Source organism: Prionailurus bengalensis, chromosome B4 (assembly GCF_016509475.1).
Source record: "Prionailurus bengalensis isolate Pbe53 chromosome B4, Fcat_Pben_1.1_paternal_pri, whole genome shotgun sequence".
Taxonomy (NCBI): domain Eukaryota; kingdom Metazoa; phylum Chordata; class Mammalia; order Carnivora; family Felidae; genus Prionailurus; species Prionailurus bengalensis.
Window position 1 is genome coordinate 89,623,160 of NC_057358.1, and position 27,966 is coordinate 89,651,125.

Consider the following 27,966-nt stretch of genomic DNA (forward strand, 5'->3'; position numbering starts at 1 on the left):
CCAACTTCTCCCTTGGGTGATGCAGAGACTCAGACAAGGGGGGGGGGGGGGAACTAGGCTAGACACTTGTCCCCAGTGGAAAAAAGAACACACCTGGAGAGCAGCTGAGATAAAGGGAGCCAAGGGGGGAAAAACAGTAATTGGAGAGGAGACTGCTTACAATCTTTTGCTGATTTATAAGGTATATCTATTCCTGGAGGGAAGGGATACAGTAGCAGAACACTAAAACTGGGACAAGGGGTGGCTGTGCCAGATTGTATCTTCTGCGAGAAGTTTTCCCAGCATGGCCTGGGCCCAGCTTGGATCAAGTGACCTGTGTGAGATTGCCGGGCATCCTGTGCACATCTCTTTCTTTCATTCATTCATTCATTCACTCATCCATTCACTTATTCATACTGAGCACCTAACACGCTCTAAGCACTGCTGGTAAAATAATAATAATAATAATAATAAGGCATAAAGTATTTAGCACACTGCATTTATTCGCATTGGTTTTGGCTTTTTATCTCTCCCACAACAGTTTCTAGGAAGGGGCCCTATTTCCTTTGTGCATCCTCAGTGTCTAGAACAAGTGCCTGGCACAGGCTAGATGCTTAATGAAAAAAAAAAATGACTTTGAAGCGTATTTTTGATAGGGGGTTATGTTCTCAAACCTGTATCCCTATTTGGGGGTACAAGGGCTGACCGGTACACACGATGAGAATGGGCAGGGCATTTTTATTCGGAGTCCATACAGCAATCCACCGTTTTCCTGTGTGGCTGCTAGTCCCGAAGTAAGTTAAAGAAAAGTACGGGAGTCCAGAGGGGGATAGGGAAGGTCTGCCTTCCCCTCCTCTTCCTGCGTGCGGCAGGCCTGGAACCTGGGGGGGAGGTACCCAAGAAGGGATTCCCGCGAGCCCGCCTGCCCGCCCGCGCTCCTCACCAGGTCAATGGCCACGACGTCCCGCAGCGCCACTGCTCGCCGTATGGACTTGGGCGGGTTCTCGGTCAGGTAGATGAGCCGATCGCTGAGGACCACGTACTTGAAGGTGTGCTTCTCCGAGTCGGACACCACGATGCACGGCTCGTAGGCGCGGATGGCGTCGTAGACCTCGGGCGGCAGCCGCCTCCGCAGGAACGCGTCCAGGCGGCTATTCGTGTGCGCAGGGAAGCCGGCCCTTGCGGAGCCGGCCATGTGCGGCGGCCGCGGCCCGGCCGAAAGCGGGGGTTTGGCGGACGCCTGTGCAGGGCCCCGCCTCCGCGCCGCCTGCGGTGGAACCCGCGCGCGCCACAAAGCCGCCCGCCCTGCCGCGGCCACCTACCCCGGGCGCAGTGCGCGGGGCCCCCAACTTCGGGGCGCGACCCCGGGGCCTGGCTCCCGGGAGCACCCTCCCCGACCCCGCCTCCCGCCCATCCTCGTGCCAACCTCAGACAACAATGGACCGGGCGAGACGCTGGTCCTTCAGGTGAATCATCATCACGCATCCCCGGGGGCTGCGGGGCGGGTATTTAGCGGCTCTCTTCGCCCTCTGCTCACAGCAGCCCGAACCCCCCCCCCCCTCCCCACCGCCTGCCCCAGTTCTGGGGGACCGCGCGGTTCCTAACAGACTGTGCTGATGACGGAATCCACAAGTTTAAACTGCTCTTCCGTTAGAAACGAGAGGAAATTTACCGATTTATTTTTTTAACAGGCAGAACACCCCTAGGATGCTCTTAAGAGCAACCACACGGATTTAGCATTTGCTTATAACATTGCCTGATACAGTCCTCTAGTGTTTCATGAGTATAAACACACACCTTTTCTGTCCAACTAATTGAAAGCTCTCTCTCTGAAGTAAATCCTGTACGTTAATTTGGCACGCCAGAGCCTAATGGGGATGCTTGTGTTCCCCGTGTCCAGAGACAAAGCCCCGTAGACCGGCGGAGCCCGGTCTGTGTAGGATAAATGAATGGGTGAGGCCTGCATTTAAGGAAATGGAACACGAGGGGTTGAGGAATGCTGATTGCCCAGCCCTGAAGCCGCATGACAGTAAAAGTACTGAGTCGTTTTTACAGATCACTTATCGGTTTAGGTTAGTGAGATGAGAAGGGCATAGCAGACACCTGCCTCTCATAACCCTAGGTAGTAACTTTCATTTTAATTTCAAGTTCTGGGGAAGTCATTCTCTCTCCCTGCCCATTAACCCAAAGAAATGATACACATTTATGTGTATTTTTGTTCCAGCCACCAACAACTCAGAATCAAATTGTATATTCTTTATTGCAGTTCATGTTCTCCTCCTCGTATTTTACTGTTGTATACTATATGCTGTAAGCAACTTCATGTCTTTTTTTGAAAAAGTATAAACGAATTAAAATACACAGATATTGTGGACTAAATCACTGCAAAAAAGGAACGGAGGAGAAATGGTTGGGTGGCTAACCAAGTCTGAGGTTAGCAGCAAAACAAAACACTATTTCTTTTATTGGAGAGGTTGTGTTTAGTGCCTAAGGAGAGAAGTGCCACCTGCTGACAAAATCATAAATGACCTAGCTAGCGTTCCAGGTTTTCTTAGAATCTGTTCGTACATCTGTCGGAACCTTCATAACTTCATAGCTGGGTAAAAAGGGAGCCCCAGAAGCATGGCTGTTTCATCTAAAATAAAGACCATTCCCTATCTAAACCACTCTGAACAATTTGTCGCCTCAAACCAACAGAAGGCAAAGGCCTTTTACCTTTGCCAAATAGTTGCCTCACAAGACTGTTCAGAGGCAAATGACCACATGGCAAGTGAAATGTGAGGCCCAAGTAGGGGAAAAGGCCTCACTGCCAGCTGCTGTTTGGTGTTTGTCAGGCTTCTGCTGCAACCTCAGGACTAACAGAAACAGTGACTGCACCCGAACTAGAAAAGACAGCATACCTGATCTATCTGCCGAGATACCCATCATAAATGCACTTGTGGTGACAAGGACTCTTAGACTTAACAGACATGAAGGTAAGCACATGAAGAAGGGATTCTGACAAAAGGATCAAGGGTTAAGGTGACCTCAGTGGAACTTTTGAGTTGGTTGTACACAGAAAAGGCAGTATCATGGTTTCCAGGCACTTAGTGTTCTATACTGTTGCCAAGGTAACGACAAAGTTCAGATTGCAGGAAACGGGGTTAAGATAGGGGAAAGATCACTAGTTTTGGAGTCGGGAGAACTGGATTACAGCACGAACCCCGTTGCTCAGTATCAGTGAGATTTCTGCAAAGTCTCTTAACCTTTTTTGGACCTCAGTTTTATCATCCATAAAATGAAACTATCAATACTTGCCTGGCCAACCACTAAGTTGGTGTCGGGATCAAATGCAATGAATTATGAATTCTAAAAGCACTATAGACATGTTTTCATATTTGTATTGCCTTATCTTTTGGTAAGCTTTATGTGGATAATTAACAAAAATACATCCGAGATAGGCAATTACTCTTTATCTTCTAAGTCCATCTAAACTCAAAAAGCATTTAATACAGTTCCGCTGCAATCAAGCGCTTAGTAGATGTTTCTTGATGAATCTTTCAAAAGTAATGGAACATTACTTACCCAGAACTAATCCCCAGAGGCACTCTTCTTAACCAGAAGAACTTTCACCAGAACAGAGTAGCCTTAGGTTGAGGGATGGTCAATTCAATTAGTGTGAAAGGACAGTAGTTATGAGCACAAGACTGTAGAGCCAGATGACCTGGGTTCCATTTTCATCTCTCACATTCAGTAGCTAAATGATCTTGGACAAGTTACTTTAATTTCTTGGTGCCTTAATTTCCCCATCTGTGAAAAGAGGGTAATAGTACCAACCCCATAGGATTAATATAAGGATGTTTCTAAAGTACTTTATAACAGGTACCTGGAACAGAGTAAACACTATACAAGTGTTTTAAAAATGAACTGAGGGGCGCCTGCGTGGCTCAGTTGGTTGAGCGTCCAGCTTTGTCTCCAGTCATGATCTCATGGTTCATGAGTTTGAGCCTGGCATCGGGCTCTGCTGTGAGCATGAAGCCCGCTTCGGATCCCCTGTATCCCTCCCTCGGTCCCTCCCCCACTCATGCAAGCATGCTAGCTCTCTGTCAAAAGTAAATAAACTTAAAAAAATAAATAAATTGAACTAGTGTGTCATTTCTTGGTATATATATGGTCATTTGGTTCCCCATGTACAAAATAATACCAAATTCTTCTCTGTTGTATGCTAGCCTAACTTTTTAAACTTTAAGGCTCAAGATAAAAAAATCTAATCTACATATATACACAGACAAAAGAATGTCATTTTTTTTTAGTTGTGTTTTTGGTGGATAAGTGATCAGTGGGCCATAGGTCATAAGAATCCTGTAAGGAGGGGCGCCTTGGTGGCTCAGTCGGTTAAGCCGCCGACTTTGGCCCAGGTCATGATCTCGCGGTCCGTAAGTTCGAGCCCCGTGTCGAGCTCTGTGCTGACAGCTCGGAGCCTGGAGCCTGTTTCCGGTTCTGTGTCTCCCTCTCTCTCTGACCCTCTCCTGTTCACGCTCTGTCTCTCTCTGTCTCAAAAATAAATAAACGTTAAAAAAAAAAATTTTTTTTTTAAAAATCCTGTAAGGATTTCAGACTAGAAATACATTTCGATCTAGGGAATCCCAGGTGTTCCCATCTCCAAGTTTCAAACTAAAGACAGTATGCATAGAAAGATACTCGAAATCTGTAGTAGGAAAATAAAACCTGAATTTTTGAAGGTGTCATTTAGGAATCTCTGGGTGTTTCTACTCGGTATCAGTGGATACTGACCGTTTAAATATCTGTTAACAATTAGCAATCAACTGACATGGAGGAGAGATGTCATTATAATGAAGCCTAAGGGACTCTACAGTGCTTTGGATTAAAAATTAAAAAACTTTCTTTTACTAAATAATGCTTCAATGTTCTCTTCTGCCTCAGGCTTCCTGCTACACACCCACTTCCTCTAAAAGAAACCAATGATTGCACTAGGACCAGTAAAGACAGCTTACCTGACCTATTTTCCAACTTCTTTCCCTGCCAGGAAACCCATCATGAATGAATGAGCTTTTGATGACAATGGCACTGGGTTTAACAAGCATCGGGATGAAGCAGATGAAGAACAGAATTTGACACAGAACACTGTGGTTAGCAGCTAACAATCGTATTATTTTTTATTCAGCTCAATACATTTCACAGATATTTACTGAGAAATTACTATCCATACACAGAATCAAGATAAGACTTTTCCGTCTTCAAGAATTGACTCATAGGTAAGACAACCACACAATTTTAATACAAAACAAAACATATTAAAATATATTCATGACAAAAGACGTTAAGAAAAAGCAACATCAGAGAAATTAAACAAACCTGGTTGAAAAAATCTGGAAATATTTCATAAGGGACAGCATTCAATAAATGTTCAAAGACTGAATGAAACAATTTCATTTTTCCTTTTGTTAGAGTCAGGTTGGTTGTTTTTTTTTTTTTTTAATGTTTTTCTGATTATGAAAATACTATCTGGTCATTGTGGAGGATTTTTAAAACTACAAAAATGTACAAGGAAGAAAAAAAATCCTCTGCAATCTCACCACCTAGCAATAACTTTCTTGTACATATGAAGAGGGGGGGGTTGAATCCCAGCTCTGCTACCTTTTATGTACTTCAGTTTCCTCATCTATAAAATAGGGATAATGACAGTACCTACCTCATAGAGTTGTTGTGAGGGTTAACATATGAACACTTAAAACTGTTTTAGGCACAGGGGCACCTGGGTGGTTCAGTCAGCTAAGCATCCAACTCTGGATCTGGGCTCAGGTCATGATCTCATCGTTCATGAGATGGAGCCCTGAGTCTCCACTGACAGCTCGGAGACTGCTTGGGATTCTGTCTCTCCCTTCCCTTGCTCACAAGCACTCTCTCTTCCTCTCAAGATAAATAAACTTAAAAAACAAAACAAAACCTGTTTCTGCCACATAATAAATGCTCCAAAATGTTGGCAATTAATTTGTGAAAACACTGCCAAATGCAAGCATACGTGCTTTAAATTTGTTTAATGCAAGCATACATGCTTTAAGTTAAAATAATGATGGTGTTATTTATCAACATTTAAAAATATATATTTATTTTTGAGAGAGAGAGAGTGCAAGCAGGGGAGAGGCAGAGAGAGAGAGGGAGACAGAATCCCAAGCAGGCTCTTTGCTGTTAGCTCAGAGCCCTATGTGTGGCTGGAACTCACGAACTGTGAGATCATGACCTAAGCCAAAATCAAGGGTCAGTTGCTTGATTGACTGAGCCACCCAGGTGCCCCTATTTATCAACATTTTGATAACTGGCATTTTATGTTAGTCTGAAATGAGAACACTAGACTATAAAGTGGTCAGACTTAGGGACACCTGAGTGGCTCAGTCGGTTAAGCATCCTACTTCAGCTCAGGTCATCAGCTCAGGTCATGATCTCCTGGTCTGTGAGTTCAAGCCCCACATCAGGTTCTGTGGTGACAGCTCAGAGCCCAGAGCCTACTTCAGATTCTGTGTCCCTCCTCTCTTTCTGTCCCTCCCCCTTCCCCATTTGTGCTTTGTCTCTCTCACAAAATAAATACTAAAAAAAATTGTTTTAAAGTTGTCAGATTTAATAACCCTTTTGGGTCCTCCTCAATTAGATTCCACCAAATGCTTCTTTTTTTTTTTTAATTTTTATTTTTAAGTAATCTCTACACCCTATGTGGGGCTTCAAGTCGCATGCTCTACCAGCTGAACCAGCCAGCCTGCCTCCCTAGAGGTGCTTCTTTATTGGTTTCAAAATAATGTGAGTTTTCAAAATTGAAAGATTCCTTAAATCCTAGATTATTGAACTACCATAAAGGGTCAATATTACTAGATAAACTTTAGATAAGCTGTAGATAATAGGTAAGTGGAATAAACCAAACATATTAAAGATTTTGGAGCCACTTGGACTAGGATTAGTATCGGGTCCCCATAGTCCATAGTTGACCAACACCGGTAATATAACGATCTATGCAATAATCTACTTACTGAGTTTTAACTACAGGCTGGCATTATCCTATGTGCTAAACTCCAGATATACGCTGAACTAGGACAGGAATCCTTGTAGGACATTTTAAAGTTACAAACGCGATGCAACAGCGATAGAAAATATTGTATATATGAGTGGTGTAGCGTCTTGCACCTAGTGGGTCACTAAATAAATGTAGCTGTTGTTACGTTAATTTTATTATACATCTGTTCTGAATTTCCCCTCCCAAATTGTCACTTCAGTCTGAGTGACTATTGCCTAGTCTGTATTCTGTAGTGAATAATCAACAATGAAACCTACATAGTGAGCACTTATGGTGTGCAAAAGCATATATTAACTGAATACTCACAAGAACCCTTTGAGGTATTATTACTGTCCCCATTTTACAAATGATAAACTGAAACACAGAAAAATGTCAAGTGCCTGAAACTGAGGTCAACAAGTGTGTGGGGTGGAGAGGTTGGGGTTGTGGCTGGGATTCAAATCTAGGCAGCTGGAACCAATACTGCCTCCGAATAAACGAAGTAACTACCAGAAAAGTAACCTACGAGCAGAACTCCCTAAGAATGCTCTCCTTTTCACGAATGACAATGTATTAGTACGTTTCAAGTGGAATTTAAGAATTTTCAGCGCCCCTGAGAGGATCCCCACGCTCCTAGACGCTAAACACGTGGGACCATGGAAGAGCAATTAAACTGAATCACATGTGGTTTGGATCCCGTCATCTGGATCTCAGGAGCGCCGCACTCGAATCCACCAGCTAACCTGAGGAGGCCTTTACGGAGCGTGCTAAGCGCGCCCTACCCTGCGGCCAGGACCACCAGGATTCAGCGGCGCGGGAGGGACTCGCGCCGGACACCCCATCCCGGCATGCACCACAGGCCCGGCGAGCGCCCGGAAGCGCCGCCTGCCCCGTGCATGCCGGGAGTTGTAGGCTCCCGGCCCGGGCCCGCGGGCTGCCGTCTGCACTCTCCATGAGGCTGCTGGAGCTGGCCCGCGCGGCGCCGACGCGGGGAGCGCGCTTCGCGCTGACTCAGCGGCGACGGAGGCGGCGGCGGCGTTAGCCGGCCCCTCGCGCTCTTTCCCTTCCTGGGGCGCCGACCCCGCCCGCCTGCTTGCTAGGTTGCCGGTCCGGCGCCACGCAAGAGAAGGCGTCAGGGGACGCGGAGCGGCGCGCGGCCCCAGCCAGCTCTGTCTCCGGCATTAGCGCTGCGGCCGTGGCGGAGGACGACGGCGACAAGGACGAGGGCCGCTCTCCCCGCTCCCTGCGTGCGGCGTCGCTCCGCTCCGCTGACCAGCCCTCGGGAGTGCAGGCGGGGAGGCGGGATGGAGTGATAGGGAAGGTGACTCGGAGCTTGGGGGCGGCGGGACCCGGATCCACCTCGGTCCGCTCGGGAATGCGGGGAAGTTGCCTGGGCGGACTGGCCCGGGGAGCCCCCACGCCGGGGTTGGGGTGCGGGCCGGGGGCCGTCCAGGGAGGTGCGCCCCAAGGCTGGGCGGACTGGGTGGGGGTGGGTACGAACCGCGGCCGTCGCCGCGGAGCGCGTCCCGAGTGCGTGGCCGCCCGTTGCCCGGTGTTTCATCACCCGAGTTGCCACGAGGCTCCTTTCGGGGAGGGACGGGGTGGGGGAGGAGGGGGCAAGGCCGGCCGAGGAGGGTCGGCTTCATCTGTGGCCCGTGATGTGCTAAAGGTGGCCAGCCTCATTTGTAATAGCGTGTCCTACCAGTTTCAACTGCGGAGACCTCAAACTTGCTTCGCTGCCCACCCCCCAGCCCCAGGACAAAAAGGAGAAAAGTAGTATTTCTGTGTAGTAATTTTGCCAGCACAGACACGCCATTTCTTCTCTTCCCTTCACAGTTCTGCAGGAGTAGACAAGCGTGATGTTTCCCTATAACCAGAAGAAACAAGTACTTTTTGAAAGTGCTAATTAGTTGTTACTGGGGGAAGTTACGTTTTATTAAAGCGACTTGTCAGTGTCGTGGTAAAAGACTGGAAAGATTCAGTCCTGGTCTTTGAACAGTCTTTAGTAGGCGTGGAGGAACTTTCCCAGATTGTTTGATTTTTTTTTTTTTTAATGGCTATCAAGGAAAAGTTAGGGCTCAGTATTTTAAGTATGTTGCTTGCTTCCCTCCACAACATTTGCTAGATGCGTAATTGATATGTTTATCGCATTGTAACAAATGTGTAAGCCTGCACGTCCGTGGCTTGTTAGAACATTAAGTGTTCATGCACAACCTTTAATTGAGGGAATGGTTACCTTTTCGCACAGGTTGTAACTTTTCAGTTCTTGGCACACACATATAGGTAATTTACCATTTTATGCTTATTTATGTTCCACTGCATATTGATTTTTATCCAAGTGCCTCTCTGTGGGGGATTCTTTCTGTACCGACAACGGTAACAAGTTTATGTTTCCTTAGGTTATTTACTGGCCAGTTTTTTTAAGACCAGTGCTGTTTCACTTGATAGAACTAAAGCGACCCAGCTTAAGCAGTTTTCCCTAAATTCAAGATGATTTTATAGGACTTTTTAATACGGAATTCACAGAAACTCACATTTTCTGAGTATGCAGTTTTCCAAGGAATCATTAAATTTTCTTTTCATTTTTGCAGGGGTGAGGGAAGAAAACCTGTGTTTTCCAATCTGTTCAAATGCCCATTTTTTAGTATATGATAAATCTAGACTACTCCAAGTAGTCCCCTTCCTGTAGCAAGCTCTGAATTCTAAATAACCTGTTGAGGGCCCACTATGTGCCAGGCATGCTTTACATGTATTATCTCATTGAAGTCTTAACAGCTTTATGAGGTAGATGGTCTCTTTCCCACTTCATAGAAAGAGCTGTCTTTTTCAGATTTCCTAGTTGTCCATGTGGCCCCAGTTTGAAAATTACTAGATTGGGGTACAAATCCAGGTATTTCCAAACCCAAAGCCTATGTTCTATGTCTTAGAGGCATAATGGTGAATATTTGAGACAGTTCTTTTCCCTTCAAGATTATGGAGAGAAAACAAGGAGGCAGTGACAACATATCAGCACTTAAGAGGGGCGTTTAATCCAGTTTAGGAGAATTGGACAATAGGGATCAAAGAAGTTTTCTGGAAAGAGGTGACATCTAAGCTGAGTTTTGAAGGACAGGCAGGGGTTAACAAAGTAACAAGAAAAGAGCAGTGAGTGCAAAGATGAAAGGCCAAATACCACTGGCCTTGCTGGGTTCAGCTGAAGAATAGTCATTCAAAAGTGTGTGCACCTTAATCCTGAGGGGGGGGGGGGGGGCTACACTGCCTTGCTGTAGTCTGCAAGTATCTAGAAATAAGAAAGGGCTGGACTTTACTCTCCAAGAGCTCTCAGCACATAACCCGATTTATCATTTGTTTCAGGCAGGCCCTGAGGAAGACAGAAAAGCATATTGTAGTTGGGGTCCTCTAACCTAGATCAGATCCTGGCCTCACCACTCCCAAAAAGGCTGTGCACCCCCATCCCAGGCCTTTAGTCTCTTGGCTTCTTTAGGCTCTGATCTTCTCTTTGGTTTATGATAATTAAAACACCCCCCCCCCCCAAAAAAAAAACAAAACCCTACAGCCTTTTTATGTGAGCAGTAGTCCTGGTTTTTCTACCTCATAGGTATTGAGAGGATAAATGTGATTTTCACATTATTTAGAATTTGTTCCTTGTTTCCTCAACTGTACATTGTATCAAAAACCAAGTAGCCTTTTGGGACTTAATCATGTTCTTATTTGAGAACGTTAGACCATATTGTGAAAAAGTGCATTGCTTTCCAGAGACTAAATATTCTTAAGACTAGTCAGTATTAAGTTCTTTATCAATTTTTATAGCTACTATTAAAAAATGTTTTGTGAAATAACATTTCTAAAAGTGGCTGTCAAGAGAGTCTGTTGTTTAAAAGTTAAATGCCTGGCTTTTCACTCCTCCACTTCTCTTTCATTTGACTTCTCTTGAAGTACTTGGTAGACACTCCAGTAAGGATATTGAACTCTGAGGTCACTATTTAGCCATTCTGAGTTCTGTACTTTTTTTAAGGTTTGTGATATTGACAAATGGAAAGGGGCAAATTAGTATAATAAGATCATCTAGGCTTGTCATTTTTTGGTGTAGTCACACAGTTGTACTTTTAAGTACTGGAGGTAATATGTGCTCGCTTCGGCAGCACATATATTAAGTACTGGAGGTAATAATATTGCATAAATTAGATACTTCTGTTTAGAGATGAGTTACTTCCTATATTCATGATCTTAAAGAAAAATTTGAGAACATCAATGACATGCTAGATTTTTAGAAATTACACATTTGTGGAGTATTTAGTATTTCTTCTAAGACAGGCTCCTTTAGTTGTAATTCTGGATAGTTTTCAAAAGTTCTTTTAACATTTAAACTTCTTTGCATAATGTTATCCACTTGTGATATTCTGGATAAGCATTAATTTTGTTTATCAAATGTTTTCTTTCAACTTTTTGTGTGTGTTTGTGTGCAGATGTTTGTGGATTCTTCTGTGGGATCAGAGGGCACGCCTATTGTAATCAGAAAACTCCAAGAATAGCAGCAGGGATGGATGAACAGGCTCTTTTAGGGCTAAATCCAAATGCTGATTCAGACTTCAGACAAAGGGTAAGTTAAGTCAGCTTAATCATTTTTTAAAGGTTACAATAGATTTGCATTAGAGGACTTGAATTTAAAAAAAAAATACATCTGATGATGAAGATTTCATTTGAGTAGAAATGAATGGAGACAGATTTGATGTACTTGAATATATTCTGAATATACAAACAGTGAGCATTGTGATTTGTGTTTTAAAAGTTGGTTTAACAAGTATTGAAATCCCATGTGTGATTCAAGGCAGCTCTTTATGTCACATCAGTCATTGTTTCTATTTAGTTAAAAGTTGTAATGCAAAGACTGTTCGAAGAACTTTCCATAGTGACAGGCATGCATATTTTATCTTTCTGTTGCCTGGCTTGGTCTGATGTTAATGATACTTAACATCCTTGTTATTTAGTCCAGGCAGACGTGCAAATTAGCACTTAGAATATGCCATGTCTTAGGTTACATAAAATGGTCAGATGACAAGGAATCCATGGGGCGCTGGGATATTTGGACAATTAAACATAATGTAGGCTACACCTGTAATCATGGCTATAGCTGAATGATAAAAGAAGAATCTAAAGAGCAAGCCTATAATTACATTTGTTAAAGATGTGGGTGTTTTGAAGTATAGGGTAAGTGGAAGGAGAATCATTTTCTCTTTCCACTTCTCATAGCAAAGGACATTTTTTTACAAATGAGCTAAATGAGGTTAACAATCTCACTAAATAGTATTGCAGTTTTTGTTGTGCTTTTAAGCAGAATTTTCTTCGTAGTAAAAAAAAAAAAATCTCAAGTAGTTTCTAATACGATTTCATGCCTCTGCTGTTGAATAAGTAACAAGCCCTCCACATTGAGGGCAATAACAGGAATTGAGATTTAAATATCTGGCTAGTTACAAGATACCTAACAAACTAGTTAGGACATCAAAAGACATTTAAAATCATGTTTTCTCTGTGTAGACAAATTTCTTTCCACAGGAGTTTAAGCTGCCTTACCTTCAAACCCTTAGTCACATAGTTGAAGTATCATAGATGTTTACCTTGGTATTGTATGGCTATGATTAAAAGCCTTTTAGTATTTGTTATTATAGTCTTTTGTGTTATTTTTTTTTATGATCCCTTTTGGAAATTATTCATTTTTTATTAAATACCACAATCCAACAGATTAAAAAAATTGTTTTAAATGCTTATTTATATTTGAGAGAAAGAGAGATGGAGTGTGAGTGGGGGAGGGGTGGAGAGAAACAGAGACAGAATCCTCAGCAGGCATCAGGCTCTGAGCTGTCAGCAGAGCCTGAAGCAGGGCTCAAACCCACAAACTGAGAGGTCATGACCTGAGCCGAAGTCAGATGCTTAACAGACCAAACCACCCAGGTACCCTCTCCCAACACATTTTTTAAATGTGTAATTATTGTATTTTTTGGAGAAGTAAACCTAATGCATTGTTAGTAGTTTTAATATAAAGTTCTGCTTTTATCATTAAAATTGAGTTCCATCAGTCATAGGCATATATTAAGCATCCAAATTCAGGCTTAATTTGATCTCCTTAAGCCATCCTGAGTAATGGAATTAATTAGGATAAAAAAGAAGGAATCTTAAAGAAAGTGACTTCTAATAGTTCTGATGCTGGAAATGAGTAGTTGGGACACAAATTCAGTTTGATTGTAAGATAACTGTGTGCCAACCCCATTTCTTAGTTGTCTGGCTATAGTTCTGTTTTTCTACAGGGGCAGTAGCTGAAGTGCCTCTGTTGCCACTTAGAAGCAGCAATCTAGAGCATTAGAAAAAAGGTATGAAATAAAAGAAATAGGTGATAAAAGCTTTGACTTGTTCATCATTGCCACAAATTTTTATTTTAAAATGTTGGTAATGCATGGATTCAGAGTTAAAAGACTTCAGTTAAAAACTGGAAACTTTCAAGTTATTTTCACTTTTTTAATGGAATCTCTGTCTTTGGCTTAAAACTTACTAGTTGAAGAAACTGGTAGGTCAGTGATATACTGAATCCCCCCCCCCCTTTTTTTTTTGGTAAGTGATACATTAGGTGGTAATGAAACATACATGATTGACTTCCACCTTGTCCTTAAATGGGACAATAAATGTTCCTAAAGGAAACACAACGTTTCATGGAATATTGTTAGACAACAACTGAACTAGATTCTTTGCAGCAGCCTGGGTTCTTCTGGTCTTAATTTTCAAAGAGAGCCATTATTTATACTTGTGGGAGCAGCCAGTGAGACCACATATGAAAACCCATTCCCTAATCCCTCACTGATACAATTATAATAAAAGAATATCACTTAAATATGGTAGCTTTTTGGCTTCTTTTTTAAACCTCTAACCTAAAGGAAAAATTTTACATCTTGATTGTGTGTATGTGTGTGTGTACAGACATATATGAATAAATATATTTTTTATTTATTTATTAAAAAAAATTTTTTTTTAACATTTATTCATTTTTGAGAGACAGAGACAACATGCATGGGGGATGGGCAGAGAGAGAGGGAGACATAGAATCTAAAGCAGGCTCCAGGCTCCGAGCTGTCAGCACAGAGCCCGACGTGGAGCTTGAACCCACGAGCTGCGAGACCATGACCTGAGCCGAAGTCGGATGTTTAACCGACTAAGCCACCCAGGTGCCCCAAGTAAATACATTTTTTACATGTGTATACTGTGTGTATGTATATATATGTGTACATATATACACATTTTATATATGTGTGTATATATATACATACACACGGTATACACATGTACACACGTATATATACACACACGTACTCATATATAACAAAACAATTTATGCAACATTATATGTGCAGTGTACTGATATTCTGTCATTTTTTTTATTGCTGATCAAGACCTATACAATTTATTTCATCACTATTGGAGCACAAACCATAGCTTTAAAAATATTTACTAATTAAGATTAGGTTCCTCTAATACGTAATGTTCTTTCTACGTCATTTCAAGGTTTATATCAGTCATTTCAAGGTTTATATCAGCTTTAAAATTATCTAGCACTGTTTTTGTGTTATTTTCTTGGCTGTTTGAGGTACTTTTCACAGCTCGCTCGGATTACTATTTGTCCATTGTCCTACATGACATCTGTATCTGTCATTGATGCCAGTTGAAACAGGCTAATGGAAGAGTGGCAGAAGTCCTTCCCATTTTCCCAGCAATCTAGTAAGGAGCACACGGACTTGGTGCTTCATCCATCTTGACTATACTTTTGAACAAAGCCCTGAATTCCCAAGCAGAGAAATACAAAACATTTCCTAAAGCTTTTCAATTGTTAGTACCTTTCCAAAATTCATATCATGTAATTGGACTTTAATTTTGTAATCACCTCTTTAATAGCATATTTGCTATTAAATAGGAAAAATGCCCTTTATGTACCATTTTATAATTACATATACCTCAGGAACACAGCACTTGACAAAGCACTTGTGGTTTTTCTCTTAATGCTCCTAATTATTCACGGAGGTCTGCAGGGCATTTTTGTGTTGTCTTCTTTGCTGTAAGGAAACCGGAGTGTCTAACTAATAGAATTTGCTTTTTACGTAACTTTTTTTCTAGGAATGATCACTAAGTCGCACATACTTAGAAGCCAGTATTTTAGCTTTTTTTTTTTTTTTTTTTTTTTTTAGGTGGACTGATTTATTTTTGGTTTGCTACTCATAGAATATTTTAGTATCAGTAAGGCACTGAGACTGACCATTCCACATGTGTTTTCGGCTTTGTAATCTTACAGGCCCTGGCCTATTTTGAGCAGTTAAAGATTTCCCCAGATGCCTGGCAAGTGTGTGCTGAAGCTCTGGCCCAAAGGACATACAGGTAATTAAAACAAAATTTGCATGACTTAAAGGAATTTAAATTTCTGTGAACCTGCTAGGACTCTTAAATTTACCTGTATTTGGAAAACGTTTCTATAAAAACATTTTATGGCTTGTGTTTTGGAAAACCGTTCAGTGTAGAAATGAGAAAAATAGTAAACTAATAATTTGGCCATTCCAGCATGGACTTTTCAGTAAGTCTGTCTTTTGCCGTATGCTTTGCACTCTATAGCAGATCCCAGCAGGAATACAGTGCAGTAAGAACTTCCTTATGATGGTTTTCTAAAAGGTTGGCAGAGGAGGTAGTCATAAATTGTATGTATCTTAAGTTTTTTTTTTTTTTTAACGTTTTATTTATTTTTGAGACAGAGACAGAGCATGAACGGGGGAGGGTCAGAGAGAGAGGGAGACACAGAATTGGAAGCAGGCTCCAGGCTCTGAGCCATCAGCCCAGAGCCCGACACGGGGCTTGAACTCACGGACTGCGAGATCGTGACCTGAGCCAAAGTCGGCCGCCCAACCGACTTTCCCCTTTTTTTAATTTTTTTTTTTTTTTAACGTTTTATTTATTTTTGAGACAGAGACAGAGCATGAACGGGGGAGGGTTAAGTTTTTATTTTAATTTAAAGTATACAAAAAATTTAGAGTGTATACACATTCACTTACCAGCTTCTTTATATTAAATCAAGCTCTTTCCTTTATGTATATGCCACTAGCATTTGCTTCATCATTCTTACATTGATCACACCTATAATGCATCCTCTACAGTTTCCACTTTGGATCTCTAGTGGATTGAAGAAGTTAGATGTTTTAGTTACTTAGCCCCACCTCTCCAAGTCTTCTAGTTATCTAGCCCACATCGAATATGCAGAAGGATTTTCCCTTTATAATAAAATTTCTTTAATTTTTCTTTTTGTTTGTTTATTCACTTAGAGACAGCACAAGTGGGGGACAGGTGGAGAGAGAATCCCAAGCAGGCTGTCTGCACCATCAGCTCAAAACCTGACCTGGGGCTCAGATTCACAAACAGTGAGATGATGACCTGAGCCAGTCAGTCACTTAACTGACTGAGCTAGCCAGGTGCCCCCTTTTTAAAAAAATTATTTTAGGGGTGCCTGAGTGGCTCAGTCAGTTGAGTGTCCCAGTTCTTGATTTTGGCTCAGGTTGTGATCCCAGGATTGGGGGATTGAGTCCTGTGTCGGGCTCTGTGCCAAATGTGGAGCCTGCTTCAGATTCATTTTCTTTCTTTCTCTCTCCGTCTCTCTCTCTCCCTCCACCTCCCTCCCTCTCTCCCTGTCTCCCCCTCTCCCTCCCCCCCTTTCTCTCTTTCCCTCCCTCCCTCTTCTCCTCTCCCCCCAACCCCCTGCTCCTCCCCCTGGCTTGGCATACGCTCTCTCTCTAAAATAAATTTTAAAAACTTAAAAAGGAAAAAAAAATATATTAAGAATTTTTATTTTAATTCCAGTTAATTAACATGCAGTGTTATATTGTTTCCAGGTGTATAATATAGTGATCACCCTGTGCTCATCATGACAAGGGCCCTCCTTAATCCCCATCACCTATTTAACCCATTCCCTTAGCCACCTCCCCTCTGGTAATCATCAGTTTGTTCTCTATAATTAAGAGTCTTTTTCTTGATTTATGTATCTTGCTTTTATTTTTTCCCCTTTGTTCATTTGTTTCTTAAATTCCACATATGAGTGAAATCACAGAGTATTTCTCTTTCTGTGACTGACTGACTTCACTTAGCATTATACACACTAGCTCCATCCATGTCGTTACAAATGGCAAGATTTCTTTGCTTTTTTATGGCTGGATAATATTCCATTGTGTATATATACCACCTTTTCTTTATGCATTCATCTCTCAGTGGACACTTGGGCTGCTTCCAAGTCTTGGCTATTGTAAATAGTGCTGCTATAAACACAGGGGTGCATGTATCCCTTTGAATTAGCGTCCTAAGGTTTTTCCTTTTTGTAGTGTGACTTCCTGTGAAGTCTTTTTAAAGTGTTCAGCTTAATTTTTACAAAAATAGGAACTTTGATGCTCATTTCATTAGTTTATATAATGGTTAACTAAGTTACTTAACTGAAAAAGGCATACAATTGACATAGTAAGGCGTAGGGAAACACAGGTGACTTAGGGTAAGCAGACAACTTGCTGGTGGCAATATGCCCCTGGGTGTTAGTGATGACTTCTAGCTGGCATAGTCGACATGTTGTGGCTGTGAGTTGCCACCGTTGACGGTTGGAACCAAGTACTCCACGTTAGAGTTTATTTCGAGAACATCTGTATGCCTTAGAGGATATAAGATCTGGCTTTTAAAAGGATTTCTGTAGTATATTTTTCAGTGGAAACCTAGGTCTTTTATAGTTCAGTTAAGGCTTCAGTGTCATCCATGGTAAGGATAGAAACCTTAAGTTCTCAGAAGAGGTGGTAATTAAACCTAACTTAATTAAAAGATTGTTTCAACTTCTTGTGTGTGAAATTATTTTGTTTAGTTAATTCATGTAGTCTAAATTAAGATACTGCCTATTCTTGTATTTACCAGTTAGCTTTAGATATGAAAAATTGTTCAATGATTAAGGCTGGCCCAGACAAACTACACTAGATGAACAGATTGCTGTTACTGCTGGTATTTTTGGTTTAGTTTAGTTTATTTATTTATTTTGAGAGAGAGAGAGTTGAGAGCAGGGGTGGGACAGAGAGAGGGAGAGAGAATCCCAAGCAGGCTCCACACTGCCACCGCAGAGCCCTATGGGAGACTCGAACTCACGAACCGAACCGCAAGATTATTTGACCTGAGCTGAAACCCACTTGAACACTTAAATCGACTGAGCCACCTAGGCACCCCTGTTGTTCTCTAAACGGATTTTGTTAGAGATTGTAGTTGACTCACTGCAGCTCTGCATCACCCCTAGAGAGACCCTTGAGAGTAGAAAATTGGTAGATAACTGATTTTTGCTCCCTTCTTACAAGGGCAGGGTATCTGTAACTTGGTTTTCTGCATGAAATTTTGAGGCTGAACTACCAGTCCGAGTGGCACTGCTTGTTTTGGATTTGGTGCAATGCAGCTGTCTAGGGTTGAATTTTAAGTATGATTTCAGTTACTAATCTCTGTTTGAATCAGTCTGGGTATTTGACCATTTGTTATTCTACCCCTATTCTAGCCTTTCTGTTGTAAAGTGTAGGAGTTGTTACAGGAATCCAAACATCTAGAATTTAGGGGGAATGCCTTCTGTTTGCAAAGCAGTATACTTAAGCTGCATCTTAATTTTTGTCATCATTGTATCAGATTTAATGGAAATATTCATCATTGTATAATATTGAAGTTCTAAACAAATGGATATCAGTGTAATATATGAGATCAAGAGGTAGAAAGGAAGCCAAAGGTCTCCTTGGAGAAACTTTTCAGATGTTTCACTAGTATTTTACTTTTGATTTGTTTTCTCTAAATTCTGTTCTAACCTGGTTTTCCTTTTTTCTTTTTCAGTGATGATCACATAAAGTTTTTCTGCTTTCAAGTACTGGAACATCAAGTTAAATACAAGTAAGGCTTTTCTCACTGTTTTGACTCTGAAATTTGTGAGGAGAGACCATTTTCTAATTTAGTTTTTTTCTGGGAAAATCATAAGCTGTAGGTTGACAGTGCATAAGTCACATCCAGTTTATAGATGTGTTTTGATTTATCCCAAAGTGTTTTAAAAATACTGACTTCATTGGTTACAATAAAAAAATCCAGACATTTCACACAACAAATTAGATTTCAAGCTTCTCTGGAAAAATCAGAAGATCTAGCAACAGCAAACCTGTTTTCTACATGATAACTCTGTTAGAGGTTAGTGGCAGAGTGGCCACTTGCATTTAGAAACCTGCCTCAAGCAGAAAACAGTGAATCGCTGCTCAGAGGACCCTTAGTTTGCCTGTCGATTTATTTTGTAAGTCACAGACCTCAAAACATAGCCATATTTCCATTTGAAAAATTCCACAGCTACCATTGTATTTTCACGTGAGCTGAACCTTAAACTAAGATCAGTGGTTGATATGCTACCTACCAGGCCCACCTGGTCTTTTCTTTAAAGCCGTGATGAGAAGCATTATCAATTTATTTTAGGAAGTTTTAAGTAATTGAGTGTTACATAGATTTTTCCCTTTCAAATATATGGGGCTGTTTCTTTTTAAACCACAGACACCAAATACAGGCGTTACTATTTTTCTTCTCTATTTTGGACAGATACTCAGAACTAACTACAGTTCAGCAACAACTAATTAGGGAGACGCTCATCTCTTGGCTTCAAGCTCAGGTAAACTAGTAATTTTATTCCGTACCTCATATTGCCAGATACTTAAATTTTTAGTTTTGTAAGAGTTTAGAATTTTACCTCAGAAATGTTGGACATTTATCCTCCATTTGATCCCATAGCTCTTTTAGAAAGTGCTGATTTCAAAGATCATGGGTATAAGAAAGCCTCGCAATAATTTAAAATTATGTCAATAACTGAAACTGTCATGCTTTCCATGACACATTGTTGAAACTTGGTTTTAAAATAGTTTGTTGTTGTTTAACTACTTGACAGAAACAGATACTTTGTTTACTTTTAAACATGAGCCCTCCTGGACAGCCTCTTTACAAAGGGTGGGGGGATCTTAGAGTTTTTTGTTCATGTTGTGTTCTTTTTTGTTAATTTTAACTAATCTTAACATGTAAAGTAGTAGTTATGTAGGTGGAATTTTTATTTTCCTTAAAGAGCAAACAGCTAGAAGAAAAGCAGTTAGTAAAAGGAATAAGTAGTAAAACTCTTACATGTGAAACTTTTCTCTAAAAGTGTGAGAAAGAGAAGTAACCATCTTTGACTGTTTTCCACCTGGATAATCACTTAAATACTTTGGTAATTTTTAAGCATATTTGTTGCATAGCTAATCTAGATTGTGTAGAGGTTTGGTGAGTTTTTGCCTATCAATGATAAATAGGAAAACAGTATGAGAGTTTCCAGTTTACATTTAATTTCAAGGACAATTTCTCTGTTTGTCAGATGCTGAATCCCCAACCAGAGAAGACGTTTATACGAAATAAAGCAGCCCAAGTCTTCGCCTTGCTTTTTGTTACAGAATATCTCACTAGATGGCCCAAGTTTTTTTTTGACATTCTCTCAGTAGTGGACCTAAATCCAAGGGGAGTAGATCTGTACCTCCGAATCCTCATGGCAATTGATTCAGAGTTGGTGGATCGTGATGTGGTGCATACATCAGAGGCAAGTAACTTCCCATTAATTGTTAGTTGATTTTTTTTAAGTTTATCCATTTTGAAAGAGAGCATGCGTGAGAGAATCCAGTTCGTGAGCACAAGAGGGGCAGACGGAGAGAGAAAGAATCCCATGCAGGCTCTGTGCTGAGCCCAATGCAGGGCTCAGTCCCAAGACTGTGAGATCATGACCTGAGCTGAAATCAAGAGTTGGATGCTCAACCAACTGAGCCACCCAAGTGCCTGTAATTGTTAGTTTTTAATGAAGATTTTGTAGGAGGTGATGGGCACATAATAAAAAAACAGTGGGATGTCTCTTTTATTCAGAGACACATTGTCTTTTTTTTTTTTTTAATTAAAAAAAAATATTTTTTTTAACGTTTATTTTTGAGACAGAGTGCAAGCAGGGGAAGGGCAGAGAGAGAGGGAGACACAGAATCTGAACCGGGCTCCAGGCTCTGAGCTGTCAGTACAGAGCCTGACATAGGGCTCAAACCCATGGACTGTAAGATCATGACCTGAGCTGAAGTCAGATGCTTAACACACTGAGCCACCCAGGCATCCCTGGAGACACGTTTTCTTTTCTTTTTCTTTCTTTCTTCTTTTTTTTTTTTTCCAGTTATTTATTTTTGTAATCTCTACATTCAAGATGGGGCTCAAACATCCCCAAGATCAAGAGTTGTATGCTCTTCCAACTGAGCCAGCCAGGTATCCCCAAATTTTTGCAATGATTATAAATTCACCCATTTTTAATTTTGTTCTACAAAGGAACTTGAACTGGCCTTTCCCCCCAAGTGTATGTTGAAATTAGAGTATTACTTTAGAGGGTTGTTTGGGTTTTTTTTTTTGGTTTTTGTTTTTTTGGTGGTTTTTGGGTTTTTTTGTTCATTTGTTTCGTAATGAGGCAAGTACTTTCTCCAATGAAGTACACAAATTGGTTCTCAGGAATTTTTGAAGCAATGCGGTCTGTATTTACTCCTGCTATATAGTTAGTGAGGAGGTATCGTTGCTTATCAATCTGTGCCCTTTCTTCTGTATTCTCAATTACACAGCCCATCACCTTAGTCTTTATTTCTTCATTATCTGATATAACTTTTCTCCTTATTCTTTCACTTTTTTTATATATATATTTTTTCAACGTTTATTTATTTTTTGGGGGACAGAGAGAGACAGAGCATGAACGGGGGAGGGGCAGAGAGAGAGGGAGACATAGAATCAGAAACAGGCTCCAGGCTCCGAGGCATCAGCCCAGAGCCTGACGCGGGGCTCGAACTCCCGGACCGCGAGATCGTAACCTGGCTGAAGTCGGACGCTTAACCGACTGCGCCACCCAGGCGCCCCGAGCATCTGACTCTTGATTTCAGCTCAGGTCATGGTCCCAGGGTCATAGGATCAAACCCCCCATCAGACTCCATGCTGAGCACTAAGCATGGAGCCTGCTTGAGATTCATATTCTCTCTCTCTCTCTCTCTCTCTCCCTCTCCCTCCCTCCCTCCCTCCCTCTGCCCCTCTCCCCCGGGGCGCTCTATCTCTCTCTAAAATAAAAAGAAGCTTTTTTTTTTTTTTTCAACGTTTATTCATTTTTGGGACAGAGAGAGACAGAGCATGAACGGGGGAGGGGCAGAGAGAGAGGGAGACACAGAATCGGAAACAGGCTCCAGGCTCCGAGCCATCAGCCCAGAGCCTGATGCGGGGCTCGAACTCACAGACCGCGAGATCGTGACCTGGCTGAAGTTGGACGCTTAACCCACTGCGCCACCCAGGCGCCCCTTCTTTCACTTTTTTTAATGGTTTATTTATTTTGAGAGCACGTGGGCAGGGAAGGGCAGAGAGAGAAGAGAGAATCCAAACAGGCTCCGTGATGTCAGTGCAGAGCTTGACACAGGTCTTGATCTCACAAAAAAAAAACCGCAACGTCATGACCTGAGCCAAAATCAAGAGTAAGATGCTTAACTGATTGAGCTACCCAGGCACCGCACTTTCTCCTTATTCTTTTTTTTTTTTTTTTTTTTTTAATGTTTACTTATTTTTGAGAGAGAAGCAGTCCAGGCTCTGAGCTCTTAGCACAGAGCCAACATGGGGCTTGAACTCATGAACTGTGAGATCACTACCTGAGCCAATGTTGGACACTTAACTGACTGAGCCACCCAGGCACCCTTCACCTTCTTCTTAAGGGACACAACAGGAATTGCTTGATTCAGGAGTATCTGGGTGGATCAGTCAGTTAAATGTCCGACTTTGGCTCAGGTCATTATCTCACGGTTTGTGAGTTTGAGCCCTATATTGGGCTCTGCACTATAGTGCAGATCCTCTGTGTCCCTCTCTCTCTGCCCCTCTCTATCTCAAAAATAAATAAACATTAAAAAAAATTGCTTGATTCAAATGTGTAAAATAATTTAAAGTCATATGTCAGAGATACTTAAAACTGTAAAGGTTATTATCATGCATTTAAATTATTACCATTCCTGCAGAATGTATAAAGATGTTGATTCACTATGTTGTATACCTGAAACTAATGTAATATTGTAAGTCAACTGTACTCAAAAAAATTTTAATTAAAAACAAATTTCCACTCTCTTACGTAGGTTAAATAATCATGTTTGTATAATATTGACAAGTACCTTTTATCATATGCTTTAGATTTCTAAGTAATGCTTATTTATAGTTGGGTTTTTTTTTATTAAAAAAAATTTTTTTAATGTTTACTTGTGAGAGAGAGAGAGAGAGTAACAGAACATGAGCAGGGGAGGGGCAGAGAGAGAGGGAGTCACAGAATCCAAAGCAGGCTCCAGGCCCTGAGCTGTCAGCACAGAGCCCAATGCAGGGCTCGAACTCACAAGCCATGAGATCATGACCTGAGCCAAAGTTGATTTAACTGACTGAGCCACCCTGGCGCCCCTATGGTTTGTGTCTAATAAGAAATCTGGCGCTGTGGAATGCAACAGAAAAAGGATATTAAAAGAATCACAGGATATGATTTTAGAGTTGAGAAATAGAAAACAGTGGCAGGGAATGTGTTAACAAGTCTGGAAGTTTAGTAGTGAGGAAATTTGTGTAACTATTCAGATGTCAAAAATTATTTTGTGTGGTAATCTACTCGATGCATAAGATGTTTTATTTTGTTTTTTAGGAGGCTCGTAGGAATACTCTAATAAAAGATACCATGAGGGAGCAGTGCATTCCAAACTTAGTGGAATCATGGTACCAAATCTTACAAAATTATCAGTATACTAATTCAGAAGTGACATGTCAGTGCCTTGAGGTAGTTGGGGCTTATGTCTCTTGGATAGACTTATCCCTTATAGCCAATGATAGGTAAGTATACATATATTATCAGGATTTAAGTCTACAAAATACAGTGTGTAAAACTCATGTGTTTGAAAACGTTGTAACAGTTTTATTCTGTTGCCAGGTTTATAAATATGCTGCTAGGTCATATGTCAATAGAAGTTCTACGGGAAGAAGCATGTGACTGTTTATTTGAAATTGTAAATAAAGGAATGGATCCTGTTGATAAAATGAAACTAGTAGAATCTTTGTGTCAAGTATTACAGTCTGCTGGGTTTTTCAGCATTGACCAGGTCGGTAAATTTATGTATTAAGTTTTCAAAATTGTTAGAACAAAGTAGGACAGGTATTAATTTAAATACGCTTTCTTTTTTCCTTTTTTCCCCAATGTTGTAAACTCTCCTTGAGATTATCAATAAGGAAACACTGTATTCAGAAAGCCATAATGTTCGCTCTAGCATTTGCCTTGGACAGTAAATTATGTTGTTATATTTAATAATTATATATATGATAATACATATTATGATATATATAATATATATTATGTCTACATAATATATATAATAATACATATATAATATACACATATATTTATGTATCTATAATATATATGTATAGGTATATATGTGTGTGTGTGTGTATATATATATATATATATATATATATAATTATACCAGTTCTTAAAGTCGAAGACCTGGGATGGTACCTGCAGTTGTGCATTTTTAACAAACTCCCAGTTGAATCTGATACCATCAGTCTGTCCTTTAAATAGCAACGAACTATCCTATATACATGGCAGTGTGTTTTGACCAAAACTATACCCCGTTATAAATGTTACATTTTCACCATACTTTTGATTGTTATTCATTTGAGCTATGTACGTGGTAGCCCCATAAGAGTGAGGGCTCTGAGTGTGGTAAATAAGTAATTTAGAAACAGAATATGGAAGGGTTTTGTTTTTAAGATTTTTTTTTTTATGTTTATTTTTGAAAGAGTGCAAGTGGGAGGGGCGGAGAGAGGGAGGCAGAGGAAACAAAGCAGGCTCTGTGCTGACAGCAGAGAGCCCAATGTGGGGCTCAAACTCACAAACCGTGAGATCCTGACCTGAGCCGAAGTTGGATGCTCAACTGACTGACCCAGCCAGGCGCCCCATGAAGGTTTCTCTTTTGCCTGTGACAGTGGTAAAAAATTAAGAAATCTTTGAATTGCTGGTATGTCAGTAGTACAGCTCTCCCGTTATCCTTGCCGACAGAAGAATAGTAGTGTTTTCTTACATTGCTAACAATTGTCTTATTTATTCTGCGGTAAAAGACCTAAAATGATGAAACTAAAATCTCTAAAGAATCATCATAAGAATAATTAATGCAAATAATGTGAAGTTTAAGTTCTGACTCTTAACACTGGTATGACCTTAGGCAGGTGGTTATAATGGCAGTTCTATCTTCCTGTAGCATAGTTGAGGCTCACATAGTTTCAGAAAGGACTGTTACAGACTGTTATACTGTAGTGTGACATTAACTGTTATAGCATATTTACTAAATCAAACAATTTAGAAGGTTTTGAAACCACAGATTTCTTTTTTTAAGCTTTTATAACGGCAGTAGAAGCACATAACCGTTGGAAAGAATTGCTTGGAAGAGTACCAATGGCCAGTAACAGTAGAAGAATTCAAATTCTAATGAGTTTCCAGTCCAGGTAGTAGAATAGTTAAATTTCTGTTAAGTTTAAAATCGGTTGTAGAATTGTCACTTGATTCATACTAAAGTTGATAGAGTTTTTCTTCTTACTCTTAGGTGGGAGGTTTTAAATTGAGGTCTCTTTTGATTGCTTGTAGGAAGAAGATGTTGACTTCCTGGCCAGATTTTCTAAACTGGTAAATGGAATGGGACAGTCCTTGATAGTTAGTTGGACTAAATTAATTAAGAATGGGGATATCAAGAATGCTCAAGAGGCACTACAAGCTATTGAAACAAAAGTGGCCCTGATGCTGCAGCTACTAATTCATGAAGATGATGACATCTCTTCTAATATTATTGGATTTTGTTATGATTATCTTCATATTTTGAAACAGGTAAGTCCTTGTTTTAATCTTTTTGTCCAGTACATAATATAGAAGAGCCACAGAGAATTGAAAAATACAGGAAAAAAGAAAATACCTGTCATTCTAGCTAGCTACATTTACTGTTAAATATTAATGTCTTCCCATCTTCTTTTTTTTTCCAACTTCTTAGCCAGAAAACAAGAATGGCCAAAATCTAAAATTTGCTAGATTTTAACAAGCTCCAGAATTAGCTGTAGGTTTACGTTATTTTTTCATTTTGAATCTGTGTATGTTTGTTTTTAAGTAGGCTCCATGCCAAGCGTGGAGCCCAACTCAGGGCTTGAACTCAAGAACCTGAGATCAAAACCCAAGCAGAGCTAAGAGTCGGATACTTTAATCAACTGAGCCACCCAGGTGCCCCTGTGCTTGGTTTTAAATATAGTAGAAATTTTGTTAAATAAACATCATTCGTTATTTTAACTAAATATACATTATTTCTTATAAATAATTTTTTACAATTAAAAATCTCTCCTTACAGAGTTGTTTCCAATAAGGACTTAAAATGTAGACAGTAATAGTCTCCATGTTAGGGCTTGTAGCCATTTATTTATTTTTGTTCATTTTTTTTCTTTTAATATTTATTTTTGAGAGAGAGAAAGCGTGCATGCAAGCGTGGGGAGGGGCAGAGAGAGAGGGAGTCAGAATCTGAAGCAGGCTTCAGGCTCTGACAGCACAGGGCCCAACGTGGGACTCAAATTCACAAACTGTGTGATCATGACCAGAGTGGAAGTTGGAGGCTTAACCAACTGAGCCACCCAGGCGCCCCTGTTTATTTTTGAGAGAGAGAGAGTAGAGGAGGGGTAGAGAGAGGGAGAGAATCCCAAGCAGGCTCCGTGCTGTCAGCACAGAGCCCTACAACATGGGGCTTGCTCCCACAAACCATGAGTTTATGGCCTGAGCTGAAATCAAGAGTTAGACGCCCAACCTACTGGGCCACCCAGGTGCCCTGAGAAGTTGCTGATTTTTTTGTTGTTGTTTTAAAGCGTTTTTTTATTTTATTTATTTTGAGAGAGCACAAGCAGGGGAGGGGTAGAGAGAGAGGGAGAGAGAGAGAATCCCAAGCAGCTTCCACACTATCAGTGGGCTTGAACTCATGAACCAAACTGTGAGATCATGACCTGAGCTGAAATCAAGAATCGAACACTTAACTAACTGAGCCACCCAGCTCCTCAAGAAGTTAGTAATTTTTAAAAGGCTGCAGGCCCTGGGGTGCCTAGTGGCTCAGTGATTAAGCATACAACTCTTTATTTTGGTTCAGGATGTGATCTCATGGTTCCTGAGATTGAGCCCCACATCTCTGCACTAACAATGCAGAGCCTGCTTGGGATTCTCTCTCTGCCCCTCTCTCTGTCCCTCTCACTCAAAATAAATAAGTAAATTTTTTTTTTTTTCAATCACACAGCAGGGCAGATTTATTAAAAACAAATTAATAACTTCTCATTATGTCATTAGATGAGAAAACCATTGCTATTTTATTTACATTTGATTAGTTGAATCAAGTCCAGCTTAAAATGATTTTTTTCCAAACTGAGTTTAGCTTCTGTATTATTGTTGAAAACATAACACATGTCTGCATACATACCTTAAGAAATTTCAAGTAACAGAAAGACATGAAGAAAGTTAAAATGACTATTGGTGATTCCACTGTATGTCTCTTAATGGATTTCTAGCATTTTTTCTTTTTTTTTTTTGCCTTGTTTGAAAATAAGGGAAGACCATACTTTACTGTCCTGTAAACCTCTTGGCTGAATACATTATAAATAATCCTTAGAGTTGAAATTCATCTATGTGTCAAGTTATTTACTAGAAATGGACTTGCTAGATTTTAGGTTAGGTGCATTTTAAATACAGAAAGGTACTACCAAACTGCCCTCCACAAAAGTTGTGTGCATGTTTTAAAAGG

At 40.6% G+C, this 27,966-nt stretch overlaps 2 protein-coding genes across 9 annotated transcripts in view; one reads left to right on the plus strand and one right to left on the minus strand.

Annotated features, from left to right (window-relative positions):
- Window positions 1-1,409, minus strand: part of CB4H12orf56 (chromosome B4 C12orf56 homolog) — an 87,813-nt gene extending 86,404 nt beyond the window's left edge. For both annotated transcript variants that reach the window (XM_043564809.1, XM_043564810.1), the window contains exon 1: window positions 923-1,409. In XM_043564809.1, coding sequence (XP_043420744.1) covers window positions 923-1,174 — 252 coding nt within the window. In that variant the 5' untranslated portion in view covers window positions 1,175-1,409. The remainder of the gene's footprint in view (window positions 1-922) is intronic.
- The window catches only part of XPOT (exportin for tRNA), a 160,769-nt gene that overhangs the window by 114,829 nt on the left and 17,974 nt on the right, over window positions 1-27,966 (plus strand). For 2 of the 7 annotated variants that reach the window (XM_043564800.1, XM_043564802.1), the window contains 9 exons: window positions 5,006-5,234; window positions 11,488-11,621; window positions 15,351-15,433; window positions 18,926-18,982; window positions 19,667-19,736; window positions 20,466-20,684; window positions 23,805-23,989; window positions 24,087-24,255; window positions 25,797-26,033. In XM_043564800.1, coding sequence (XP_043420735.1) covers window positions 11,562-11,621; window positions 15,351-15,433; window positions 18,926-18,982; window positions 19,667-19,736; window positions 20,466-20,684; window positions 23,805-23,989; window positions 24,087-24,255; window positions 25,797-26,033 — 1,080 coding nt within the window. In that variant the 5' untranslated portion in view covers window positions 5,006-5,234; window positions 11,488-11,561. Of the gene's footprint in view, window positions 1-5,005; window positions 5,235-6,647; window positions 11,141-11,184; window positions 11,622-13,323; window positions 13,387-15,350; window positions 15,434-18,925; window positions 18,983-19,666; window positions 19,737-20,465; window positions 20,685-23,804; window positions 23,990-24,086; window positions 24,256-25,796; window positions 26,034-27,966 lie in introns of those variants that run through there. The other 5 variants (XM_043564803.1, XM_043564799.1, XM_043564804.1 and 2 more) reach the window with 5 other exon arrangements.